General features: G+C 46.9%; 1 protein-coding gene across 2 annotated transcripts in view; it reads left to right on the plus strand.

Moving 5' to 3' along the window:
- LSAMP (limbic system associated membrane protein) overlaps window positions 1–12,620 on the plus strand; it is a 313,903-nt gene that overhangs the window by 143,965 nt on the left and 157,318 nt on the right. For both annotated transcript variants that reach the window (XM_074156510.1, XM_074155709.1), the window contains exon 2: window positions 5,173–5,405. In XM_074156510.1, coding sequence (XP_074012611.1) covers window positions 5,173–5,405 — 233 coding nt within the window. The remainder of the gene's footprint in view (window positions 1–5,172; window positions 5,406–12,620) is intronic.

Genomic DNA, 12,620 nt, shown 5'->3' on the forward strand with positions numbered 1-12,620 from the left:
AGAGGGCAGCGGGGGAAGTTGTTAGCTGGATCCTGCGAGTGTGTGTGAAGTGAGAAGATTAGAGAAGGCTCGTCACAGAGCCAAGGGGAAGGCAGGAGATCTGAATCAGGGCGGGTTGTGACATCCTCTGGCAAAAGGGGGTCGTGTCCCTCGGCGAGGGCAATGGGGTGGGTTCCAGGTGCTTAACTGCATGTGCAGCAGGCTGCTGAGATTTGGCCTGCTGCACAGAGATTGTCTTACAGAAGAGATGATCAAAGGGTTAACGGAGAAAAGATGATTAAAGAGGAGTGTGGGAATTATGACACAGAGCTGTCACCATAACGTGCTTTGGAGAAAGAGGGCAGAAAATGCAGTCCAAAACCACACCATTTATTTATTTCCCCCCTAGATGAGGTAAGAGCTGTGGCTTCCTGGTGAAGGAGCACACCATATTTCAGCTCGCCTCTTCTCACTAGTGGGGCTCTGGCAGAGCACTGTGGGATTGGGTCTGCTGTAAAAAAAAATAAATTTACTTGGAATTACAACAACAATAAAAAAGTCCCAAACAATTATCCCAGGTTCAAGGCGACCCAATACATCATCGATAATGCTGCAAAATCCCCACCATGCTAAAGTAATCATTTAAACAGCAGCTTTACTAGGTTATACAGGGCTTCCTTCCTGCCTCTTCATCACTGTAGGCTCTAAATATCATCCACTCCTTCCAAATCCCATTGAACTTACCCTGAAAAGACCCCCCCCCCGAAGGCAATAAAATGCCCCCACTCCATCTCTATAGCCCAGAGCCATGGCTGCTCTGCTGCTTTCTCTGAGACAGAACCGGAAGTGCTCTAGTGAGCCCCCAGCTCTCATGCATCCTCTTCCTCATCCTGTGCAGCCCCCACCCTCGTGGTGGCACATCCAGCCTGGGGAGCATGTGCTAAGGGCTTTCCGACCACATGCCGCCTCTCAGCAGCGTGCCCCTCTGTTCGCCGGAGGGAAGGGAGGGTGGAACGCTTAGGGCCGGGAGCCGCTGGAGTGACAGGCACAACATCAACTGCAATGAGTGTTACAGCAACATGCTGGGAAATCAATGCACTGTGCGGCAGTGCCCTGGCAGGAGGAGCAGCAGGAGTCGCTGGGGTTAGGAGTCAAGCACCAAGACAGGAGCGAGGCAGAGCGGGCAGTGAGACCTCCAGCCTTGGTGTTTGCCAGGAGAGGAGATGTGGATGCCCGGGCCTCCCTCTCCTTTTCTTTGCTCTCTTTCCCACCTCTCCATAGGAGTAACCCCACATGCTTTCAAGAAGGTGGCGGGGGGGTGAGACATCTCCCCTACCCAAACAAAGGTTACCTTGGAGCTTATGAAAGCGTGTTTGCAGGAGTGATGCTTTGGTCCAGCACTGCATGTTGGGCCAGGAGGCATGAAAGGAGAGAGGATGAGCAGCGGGCTCCTGCTTCCAGCTCCTGCCCTCCTCCTGCCTGTGTGCTGCCAGATGTCCCCTAGGGTCCTGAAATCCAGGGACCAGGAATGGTGGTGGGCAGGTCTCCCTGCCATTGGAGGTGATGGTTCCTGCTGAAGGTCCCAAAACACTCTCCTGCGGTGAAAGTGCCACCCCCTCTCCTCCTTCCTGCAACATGGCTCAGCCCTGTCACCTGCATTGGTGCCTGGGGAAACCGAGGCTGAGGGAGGCATGCGAGGATGGCCCAGCTTCCTTTCTCTATGTCCAGATTCCATCTGTCATCTGCTGGCTGGTTGTTACACAGTTGTTAGACACTGTGTGAGAACTGGAAACACATCTGTAGAAGCTAAAAATGGTGCTGTTGTTAAAAGACCTCAGGTGCCAAACTTTGCTATGTTTGTTTACGAGAGGGCGAGGAGGGCTAGAGGGGCATAGCAGCAGGATTTTTTGTCCTTCTCTGACTGTGGTTTGAATTGGTGCTAAGATCAATAGTTCCTGAATCCCTGCAGGGATTGTGCAAGGCATGACCATCACCACTAGCTGGTCCTCTTGTTAGCTGCATCAGCAGATATCAAGAAATTAAACCTGAAACCATAAAGAAAAGGGATGGATCGCAAATCGTTTATTAGCGTTCACTGATGCTGATGGTAATGCTTTCAATAAGCCTAATGAAAAGCATTTGACTGTCTCTGTGAACTTGATTATTGATTATTAGTGAACGATAAGAGTCATTTGATATCTTGGTGATGCCATGCTCCTATTGCATTGCAGTTAAAATGTCAGTTAACGTGCCATTTAATATTCTATTAGTATTGAATTAGCACTTATTACACTGTGAAAATCATCACCATAAATCCTTATTAAGGCATGATCCATACAGCTGGGTGGCATCTCTGGCAGACTAAGAGGGTGCGTGTGTGCAGACGGACATACTGAGATGCCTCATCCACGTGGATGCATGTTCCCGGCATGCCGGGATTTGGAATTTCCACATTTGTACATTGATTTTCCCTGACAGTTTGAGTGGAACAGGTATGCTGAACAGAGCAGCTCAAATCCATTTCACTTACTCTTCTTATTTTCCTCCTTTCCCTCTTCTCTCCTCCTTGCTTTATTTTGGTAGCACTTGCTAACTTATTTCAGGAGCACTTGCAAGGTTGTCTGACTGTAGCTATTGACCACCATCCTAGGGCTGACCTCAGTAGGTGTAGGACAGGTCCTTGACACACGTTTTCTCTTCGACAGAGACTAGGGAGGGTCCCTGGGTGAGTGTCCCCTTAGGAGTGGGAGGATGAGGCTTTTCTCCAGTGGCACCACTGAGCTGTTACTGACCCGAGGGACGTTGCAGGGGCATCTTTGCTGCCTCCAGGCAGTGACGTGAAATGAGTGTGTGTGGGGCACAGCCCCTGGGTGCTGTGCTGTGTCATGTAGGGCTGCGGTGTAGGTCAGGAAAGCAGCCCAGCAGGGCTGGTGCAGTGTGCTGCATCTGCTGGTGCCCAGCAGCACTGATAGGTGTGCTGGGGGATATTCAGAAGTCATTGAGAAACTTCAGCTCTCTCTAACTTCAGCTTCAGCTGTTAATCTGCTTAGCTTCTCATGGCCAGCCCTCTCAGGATTTTCACAAATCCAAAATGTGCAGAGAGGGGCTTTGAACACCTTTGAAAAAGACCTAACCCCTGTTTCTTAGTGCCGTTATGAGACTACGCAGAAATGTGTGTGCAAGAAGGCTGGTGACCCTAAGGAAGCCGGCTCTGGAGACCATCTGGATGTCCCTGCAGGGCCACTGCTCCCAGCCCTGGGGCACAGTGCCCTCCCTGGGCCCCTTGCTTCCAGCTCCCGGCGCTGGTGATTACAGCCTGGGGTCGCCAGCTAAACTGGGCACCACCACATCACAGTGGTGCTGGTTTCTACGTGTAAGTGGCTGCTCATGGATTCCCCTGCCCTTTTCTTTTTAAGAGCAGCTTTTTAAAAACAAGGCAGATCACAGCTGAGAGCTCAGGGCAAGTACCTGCCTGGCTGGGAGGGTGGGCTCCGGCCTGAGGGACAAACCTTCGCTCCCTTCCCTTGGTTGGATGGCAGCAGTGCTGGCTGGGGTCTGTTGGGCTGCTCTCTAAAGTAAATGTTTGTCGGATAGAGCTGCTTCCAGCTTGGCCAGCAGCGTGGCGTGCCTCCCATTGATGCCCACACAGCCTGGCTTTCCTCCTGCCCACAAGAAACCCCAGAGCAACTCGGAGAGCATCCATGGCTGTGCCAAAAGGGAGGGGGTGAGATGTGCCGGCCATAATGGTAGGGTCACGTTGCAAGGGATGGCAGCTGCAGCGCAGCATGAATGAAATGCATTCAAATAGAGGAACTTGGAAAATGTCTGACCCGTGCTAAGAGGCTGTATGAAAGCCTACTGTCAAATATTTGTCTTATCTTGAAGCAATATTCCTTACCGTCTCTCTTTTCTCTTTCAAATACAACACATGCATGAATAGTGGTGGGGAGGGGTGCCGGGTTATTTGGATGTTGGGAGGCTGTGGGCAAAGCTCTGAGAGGTGAAGAACAGCTCAGGAGACTGAGCTTCCCTATGTATCCGCAGAGCGTGGTATGAGCTGCCGCAGGACAAACCCTCTCAACCTGTCTGAGCCTGGCCCTGGTCGGTATGGCTGCCAGGGTGAAAGAGGAGTTACATCCCCTTGTCTTCTTCAGCCCTGGACCTGTCAAATGAGCCACAGCTGAGAGCAAGGAGGATGTGCCTCCTCGTTGGCATCTCCTCATCTCTTCTGTGCATGCCACCTTCTGGAGGTGGGAAGTGGTACAGGGCAGGTCCCTTGGCCAAAAATGCGTATTTGTCTTTGTAGCACCGCTCCACTCTCTGTCAAAGAGCAAAATGCTTGTCATGCAGTTGCAACAGGGTCTGTCCTCTGCCTTGCAACACTTCACAATCAGGGCTATGGCAGTTGCTGGTCCTGCTGCTGCTCTTCTGTTTGCCATCCCTTGCTGTCATTCCTCCTCTCCTGTCTTACCTGGAATGTTCACAGGACATGCTGCGTGTGTCACAGTGATGGCAGTGATGCCCCCGCAGCCTCTCCTTTTCAGCCTGAAATCCATACCTGTCTGCACAAGCGGGCAGATGTACATTGGCAAGGGGATATGTGTGTTAGGCGGGTGGTGTTTGAGGAGTGAATACCTATTTTTTGACAGAAGGATGGAGGGGGAGATACACTATAGCTCCCTGCCCTTGTGCTGCTGAAACTGAGGAATGGAGCAGCTGTGCCCTGAGCTGACAAAGCTGGAGCCCTGAACCTTTGCCCTCCAGGCTGGCAGAGGGCTGGGAATGTAACTCTCTTGTATACTTAACTTTCGAAGGTGTGAGAGAAACATGGGAAGAACTCCTTCTGACCTTCCCCATTGGTAGGGTTAGAAGGGATTTGGTGACCAGGATCTCTTGTGGCCTTCCAAAGTAATTTTTGGTGGAAGTGTAGGCCACAGACAAAAGGAAGAGAGAACAGGAGGCAAGACTCCCCCAAATCCCATGGTTTAATGAACCAACAGTTCCTGAAACCCTTCAAAAAGTCATTGTGAAATACATGGCCGTGGGGCAGCAATGGTGAGGAGTTGCTGTGGTTTGTGGGCAAGGCAGGTATACACTACAGAGTTTCTGAGCAAAGTAGTAAAGGGAGGGGACAAAATGGAGATGATGGAGATGTTTGTTAATCTCCCCCTCACCTTTCTCAATCCTCTGCAGGTGTTATGTAGAAGACAGAAGCTCCAAGGTGGCCTGGTTAAACCGTTCTGGAATCATTTTTGCTGGAGAGGACAAGTGGTCCCTGGACCCTCGAGTAGAGCTGGAGAAAAGAAACCCTCTGGAATACAGCCTGCGGATCCAGAAAGTGGATGTCTATGATGAGGGGTCCTATACGTGTTCAGTGCAGACACAGCATCACCCCAAGACTTCCCAGGTTTACTTGATCGTGCAAGGTAAGCAACATGCCTGAGAAGAGACCGAAGAGCAAAAGACACAGGAGGTGGAGGGATCTGTATCTTTCTTAGAGAAACCCCAGAGTCAGTATCCTGTGTATGCCTTATGTTTACAACAGGAGCCATCAGGACTGTCCCCTTCCACTGCAGCACAGCATGACTTTACTCTGCTGTCAGTCTGTCTTTTCAAAAGCAGTGACAGAACAGGGGACACCAATGTTGCCAAGACATATTCTAGTATAATGCAAACCTGGTTCCTGGCTGTGGTTGTTCTGGCACTGAGGGGAAAGCATTTGTTTATAATGACACTTGTCAGAACATCGTGCTTGCCTCATCTCTTCCCAGATAGCCCTCTGGTTTCTTCGCCTCCTCCTTCTTCAGATTTCCTTTCTTTTTTCTTGTGTCAACAAGATACTGTGCTGTGTTTTTTGGCTTTCCATTGTCAACCCTTAGCAAGGCTGGGGAATTAATTTTCCTGGATTTTTTTCTGTGCTGGGTCATTGGCTTTCAGGGTGTGCTGTTGCTAGACTTGTGTGAAACCTGGTACCTGAGGTAGCTGCCATGTACCTTATGTTGCCCTCTCCTTTTTTAGCTACGCTCCTTCTGTGTGTGTTATAGGGAACTGGAAACTTGGCAGTCTGAACCAGCATTGTCCTATCTGTCTGCCTGCATTCATGGTATAACACAGAGCAAACACTGTAAGGAGTTCACCAGTTACTGGTAAGGGCATTATGGAATTTACTTGTTCCAACCTGTCCAGACCAGAATAGAAAATGAGTGAGTTTACTCAGGTTTGGTTTGTTTTGCTTTTAATCTTCACGTCATTCTATCTGCCTATTTATCTAAAATATTTATAGAGCAGCTTAGATAGATAGGTATGTATGAGTGTTCGATACATATTACAAATATGTTCGGCTTCTACATTATCATTCAGGCAGGAGTTTGTTATTTGTCCTGATTTGTCTAGTAACCTAAAAGTCTGCAGATTTGATTTCCCCCAGCAAGTATTTGAATCGCTCTGGATATAAATGCATGCATGAAGGGACTCTTCATCTTGCTGGTATTATTTGGCAAGCTGGGGACTAACTAGCATACCGAGTGTTTATCTGCAAGGTGAAGTCCAGACTTACAGTCTGGACCAAAGCATCAGGAGTGATGCTTTACATGCGAGCGTAGTGAGACGGAAGGCTCCTGGTTTGTCTTCTTGCTCAAAACCCTTCCCCAGCAGCATGAAGAGCAGCAGATGCCAGCATGTGGAGCAGCTCTCCCGGCTTGTCTGAGTGTTTGCTGGGGTGTACCTGGTGTGAAATGCCCTCGCAAGCCGTGGAGGTGTACCTGGCCTCGCTACTTGCTGTAGCGGTACATAGCTAACTGGCTGTAGGTGGTTTATTGCTGGTAAAATCTCACAGCATATGATTTCCATTTACCTGTCAAGAAAAATACAGGTACAAATGAATTTTAGAGACACACACACGTATTATTAATTTTATTTGTGCCTATTAGATATGGGCCTAAGCAGCAAAATTGAGTTTTCTAGCTTAGCTTTCACCTAAATGTGTGGGTGTCCAGCTCTGAACTACTGCCACCTTTCTGAGGATCAGAAAATTCAGGTTTTGGCACACCTAAACTCTGGATGCCTGTAAACAAGGCAAAAGACCCATTGCGATATCATGCTTACTTTTAAAGCCTGAGGTCCTGTAATCCTGCAATTAGGTGAAACTCATAGCTTTGATTTTCCTAAAACTAAATTTCATCGGGTAAAAAAAAACAAGCAAAATATAAATACAAAGTCCTTTACAATTTGGAAGAGTTAGATTCATAATTTTAAAGCATGTTTTTATTATTTTAAAACTAATAAATAATTCATTTCAAATAATCTTAACTAACAAAACTAATTTATTAGAAAATAGTATATGTTAGAAAATATCTGTTTTCTCTCCGAGTATCATTTTCTCATATTGATTATTATTATTCTCAGATTTGCAGGTTGTCTGCCTGAAAAATAGTCTGCCACTAGTACAAATGAAAAGAGTTTGGACACTGAGTCATGCTAAGCTTTTTAGTTTTATTTATTTTATGTAGTTTATTTACTTTTTTTTGGTTTTGTGTTCATAAATTTACAAACATCGGCTATGTGAAGCTCTGGGTATCCCAAATGTAAAAATAAATAAATAAAAGAAAATACAGCTCCTGAAAAATTAAGTAACATGCTAGTCAACTGATCTGCATAGTAGTCTAGCAGGAGGATTTCTTGAATGATGGTCAGTGATTCCCTTCAAACAAGCCCAGGGGAACCAAAACAAGCCAGGGTCAGAGACTCCTTGCTAGCTTCGTGCACACTGGTGATGCTTGGATGTGTCAGTGAAAGATCCTGCTCATGCCCTGGAAGCAATAGGCTACCTTAAGGCCGTGCCAAGGCTTCTCGTTCTGCTCAGTTAGCGCTGTCCATAGGTATTTCTGCTCCCCACTGCGCTGTATACCAAAGATGGGTCCTTTATCTCCCCGGGTTCAACTCCCTCATCTGTATAGCTGCTGTGAAAACCCAGCCCCTGTCACCCCTAGAAACAAGTGGGATAGCTATATCAGAGAGTAACAGGTAGGCAGATACTGGAGTGGTGCTGGAGCCCTTATAAATGGAGAAGGTCACTTCCATGTCCATAATGCAAGCTGAAATAGATGGGCTTTGGTGTATCCTAAGGACTCACTGCATTTCGATTGCTGCAGGCTAATGGAGTTACATTCCAGGAGCAGGTCGTTTCCTCCCTTAGAAAATCAGCTTTCTCTGGGGTGAACTCTGCTTAGTGAACTCTGCTGGCCAGAGCTGCAGGAGTACATCACCTTTCTAATGTGTGTGCCCATGTCCTTTAGTATTTCCAAGGGAAGAGCCAATTCTGTCTTGTCAGCCAGCACCAGTCGCTGCATAGGCAGCCTGCTGTGTCCACTCCTTTCCTCTCTGGCTTAAGTGTGTATGTCCACTGATAGGATCACTCTCAGCTGGGGCATATTGCAGAGGTCTAAAAGAGGGCTAATGAAATGACACTTAAGAAAAACAATCACAACTTGATAGACAGCTAAAAGTAGAAAAAGTCCCCTTCATAAGTCTTTCCTCCTTTTCAAACTCAAAGCCAACTCAGCTGGTAGAAGTAGGCATTCACTGCCAAAAGATTCATTAGTATAACCATGGCCATCTCTTCTGCCTTTCTGACCCAGGTGGCCAGCACTGCTTGCAGGGTGGGTTGGACTGGAGGCAGCTGTCTCTGCCCGGCTCAGTTGCTACTAGATGCTGATACTGTGCTCTCTGAGCTGGTGTGAAAGCATGAAGAGACTGCTCTGAATACCGCCTCACTCAAAGCATTTCGTGCTGCCTCAGTTGGGGTGTAATGGCTACTAGTGAATCTTTTCGTTGACTACCCCAGGTATTTTTGTTGGGGCCTGATGAGAGGAGCAAAGAGGTGGAAGGATCTACAAGAAGTGGTCTGGTCCTTCTCCATGCAGTGAGACAAGATCAGCTATAAAGTGGCTGCCTTTACTTTTTGAAGACATCCTGTGCCTGCATTGCCGGTGCATGGCCATTATTTCACTCTACTTGCACTTGGAAGGCTTTTATTAACATATGATCCAATTGATTTTGCTGCCAATTATTTATGATCCTTCCAAGACACATGGTGGTAATTTCTCCTCCTCCTCCTCAAAACTACTTTTTATCTGTTAGAAGCCCATTGATCCCCGTGTCTCAGACCTCTCTAGTCCAGCATAACAGGCTCACTATTTCTCACGGGTCATGTTTTCCAACCCTCATTGTCATATGTATTTCACTACTATCTGATTTGTCTACATGTTTCCTTAAGCGTACTGTCCAAAACCAAAGCAAGAGTTCCAGTTGAGGACTCAGCCAAGCAAATTAAAGTACCAGTCATGTTTTGCATATCATGCTTCACTTACCTAATCCCAGAATGAGATGAGATTTACCCTTTAAAAAAAGAGCGCCTCGTTGCTTTCATTTATTTAGTCTCTCTGCTGCTCTCTAACCCTCTGTTACTGGTCTGCAACACAGACTGCAGCTCATTCCCCACTTCTGTATTTGAGCTTTAATTGTTTTTCTCCCCTTCCAGAGCATAGTGCTTTGTGCTCACTGTTGTTGGATGCCATCTGGTTGGTTTCTCCATGGAGACCACTTCTTCAGTTTACTTATGATCCTGGTCTCCAAAGCACTTGCAACTGCCCCCAACTTGGTGTCATTGACAAAAGTCAGATGCCTTCTTTCTGTTCCATCATGAAGGTGTTAATTAAAGTATTGAAGAGATCAGGGTACAAAAGCGGACTGTGGTAGCAACCCACTAAAACCTCCATCCCTGGTGGATAGCGATCTGTTGATTGCAGTTCTTTAAAGCATCCTGATGGTGATTTAACATCCACCATGTTCTCCTAGCTTGTTCAAGAGACTGTCATACCTTCTGAAGTTGAGATATATCACATCATCACACATACTGCTCCCGCATTATCTGCTATGCCAGATATCCTACAAAAAAAAAGGGAATAAGGTTGAAGTGACATGATATGTGCTTGCCAAAAGTACATTGCTTATTTTTTCCTTTACTGTATTATTATTCTCTAGGTGTTTATAAATGGGATGTTTAATCGTTTGTTTCAGTATGTTGAGTGACTTGTTCCAGGAGAATGAGTCATAATGGAGATGCACACAGTGGCTGCTCCTTTCCCAGCATTACTTTGGGTTCTTGTTCTTTTAGGGCTATATACTCAAGCCCTTCTCAGGCATCAAATATCAGTGGGGAAATCCCAATAGTCCTTACTTGTCTCATCAAGGTCACAGGCACAAAGGCACAGTGATCTTAGCAGACATGGGGTTTAAAAGTTTCAGGAGTAAAGACTTAACGCCTGTCCAGGTCAGGCTACAGGAATAACCCTTTCCACTAGGAGCAAGCAGATGGTTGCTGTATTTGCTGTGCAGAGCCTTTACAGCAAGGCATCATTGTGAATGGAGATGGTTGGGAATTTTTCAGTGAAACTAAAACATTTCACTGGGTTTGGTTTCGATTAAAATTTAATCAGGAAGTTTTTACAGGTGTGAGGTGCTTTTTCTGGTCAAAATTGGGAAGAGAAAAAGGTATACCATTGCCACAGCCTATCTAAAAGCTACAGCATTCAGCTGAGGTATGGAGAACTCACATTCGCATTTTTGGTCAGAGCCTGGGACTCCCACAGGCTCACTAACATTTCTTGTGATTCCCAGTTATTGGCTGTTTGAAGGACATGGGCTCTCCTTTTGGCAAAACAAAAACAAATTTGGAAACATCAGCAGCAAATTTTCACAAAGAGGAGCTCATGTTTACTGCCCAGCCCTAATCACAAACTCAAAGTCAAATGTATAGCAGCTAAAGGCCAAATCCTACAGTTTTCTTTCAAACTGTGTGTGAAAAGAACCACGGGGTGTAGCCTTTCTCCATTATGCATTGCCTTTGTAGAGCTCCTTGCTTGCAAAGATTCAGACTGGCCATTCATTGTTTCAAAGTGGTATAAAGATATATTTGTTGTTGCTGGGATTTAATAGAAAATTTATTACTAACTCTATGTCGTATACTAGGCATGCCCCCTCTCAGTCTACTCCCCTGAAATTAAAGGACTTTGTGCAGGTGACTGGTGAAGCACTGCAGAGAGAAATCCTTCCCCCAGAAAGGTGGCTGAGGCCAGCCAGGCTTCCCCTGTGTCAGCATTGCTCTGCCAGCGAACCCCTCGGTAGGAGCCAGGTCTAGGGCTGGGGAGGGAGGGAGGGTGGTGGCCACCACCCACTCAGCCCTTGCCTTCATTGTTGAGGACAGCAATAGTGAAAGATTTTGCTTTGGACTTTGGGGCTGTGAGAAGGGTTTCTGAGCAGAACCAAGGCAAGGCACACAAGTGCATTTTATAGGAGTCTGAAGACAGGTATCAGGTGGAGGTAGCTTCTGTTGATCACCAGCCTCCAACCAGAGTCAATGAGCCAGGGTGGGGTTCATCTCACCAAACATAGATGTTACCTCTGGAGGTGGGTCACTTTGGACTTGCTTTGTCATTAGTGAGGAGAAGCAGGATCTTCTCAGACAAAGTCTAGTTCATTTTAAAGTAACCATCCAAAATTCATCAGATGAATTGACCAGTGGAAATGTCAGCTTTCCTCCTGTAGCTGTAGAGGGGAGTCCAGGGTGAGCAGTCTGTATGGTGCCATGCATCCTTTTAGTCTTTCCAGACCCCTTTCTGCCATTCTCCGCTGGAGTTTATTCTCTGCCAGAATAAGGGACTGGTGGCTGTCGGTGCTTGCAGCAGGTCACTGGGAGACCAGAGCTGGGCTGCTTTTGAGCTCAGCAGAGCTGTGGTGGGAGCCAGTCTTCCCCTGGCACGTCTGGCCTTCCCACCCCTTTGGCCAGCGCTGGAAGCAGAGTGGTTTGAAGAGAGCTGAAGCTATTTTTCCTTTGCTAGCCAGACAATAAGGATGTTGGAGTCAGATGCTGTTCTCCGAGAGATGTTTGCTTCCCTGCTTTGTGGGCGCAGAGCCCAGAATTCAGAGGGATCTTTTTGAGTGCTAACACTGTAGCATTTTCAATTCCAGGGAGCCTGCAGTAGGTAAGAACAAGCACAGACCACTTTGTCTTTTTCAGGACATAGCCCCAGTGGGAAAATGACAGTGAATTTGGCATGCTGTTTCAAAGAATAATGAGATAACATGGGAGTATGAATTTTCTGGGAGGAAGAAAAAAGATCATTTTACTGGGAGCAGTGGGGGAGAAGAAGAAAAGATTGGAGGGAGGAGATAAATTCAGACTACTATGGGGACCGGGAGAGACAAGACCGGTGTGCTTAGAAGGAAATGAGGGATCAGTTTGATGGGGAAAATAGCTGAGAGAGCAGGGAATCATCTAGGGAATCTGAAGCATGCTAGATCTTGCTGCCCCCCATTCCGCTGTTACCATGGACCGTAATTTCCTACGGGCAAAATAATTCCAAAATTTCAGGCACATGGTAGTATTGGTAGCAATCTTTCTAGGTTTTCTGTGCTGGTTTGTTTTGCCCAAACTCATAAATTGCAGGAAACTGCACCTGGTGTTTCATAGGTTACCAAAGAACTGCCTGCTGCTTCCCATCTAATATTTTTATGGCCTCTCCATAGTGTCCTGATGCCTCCTAACTTCTGTTTTCCTATCTCCAGGCATGGCTGGAGTGTTA

This window comes from Numenius arquata, chromosome 1 (genome assembly GCF_964106895.1).
Source record: "Numenius arquata chromosome 1, bNumArq3.hap1.1, whole genome shotgun sequence".
NCBI lineage: Eukaryota > Metazoa > Chordata > Aves > Charadriiformes > Scolopacidae > Numenius > Numenius arquata.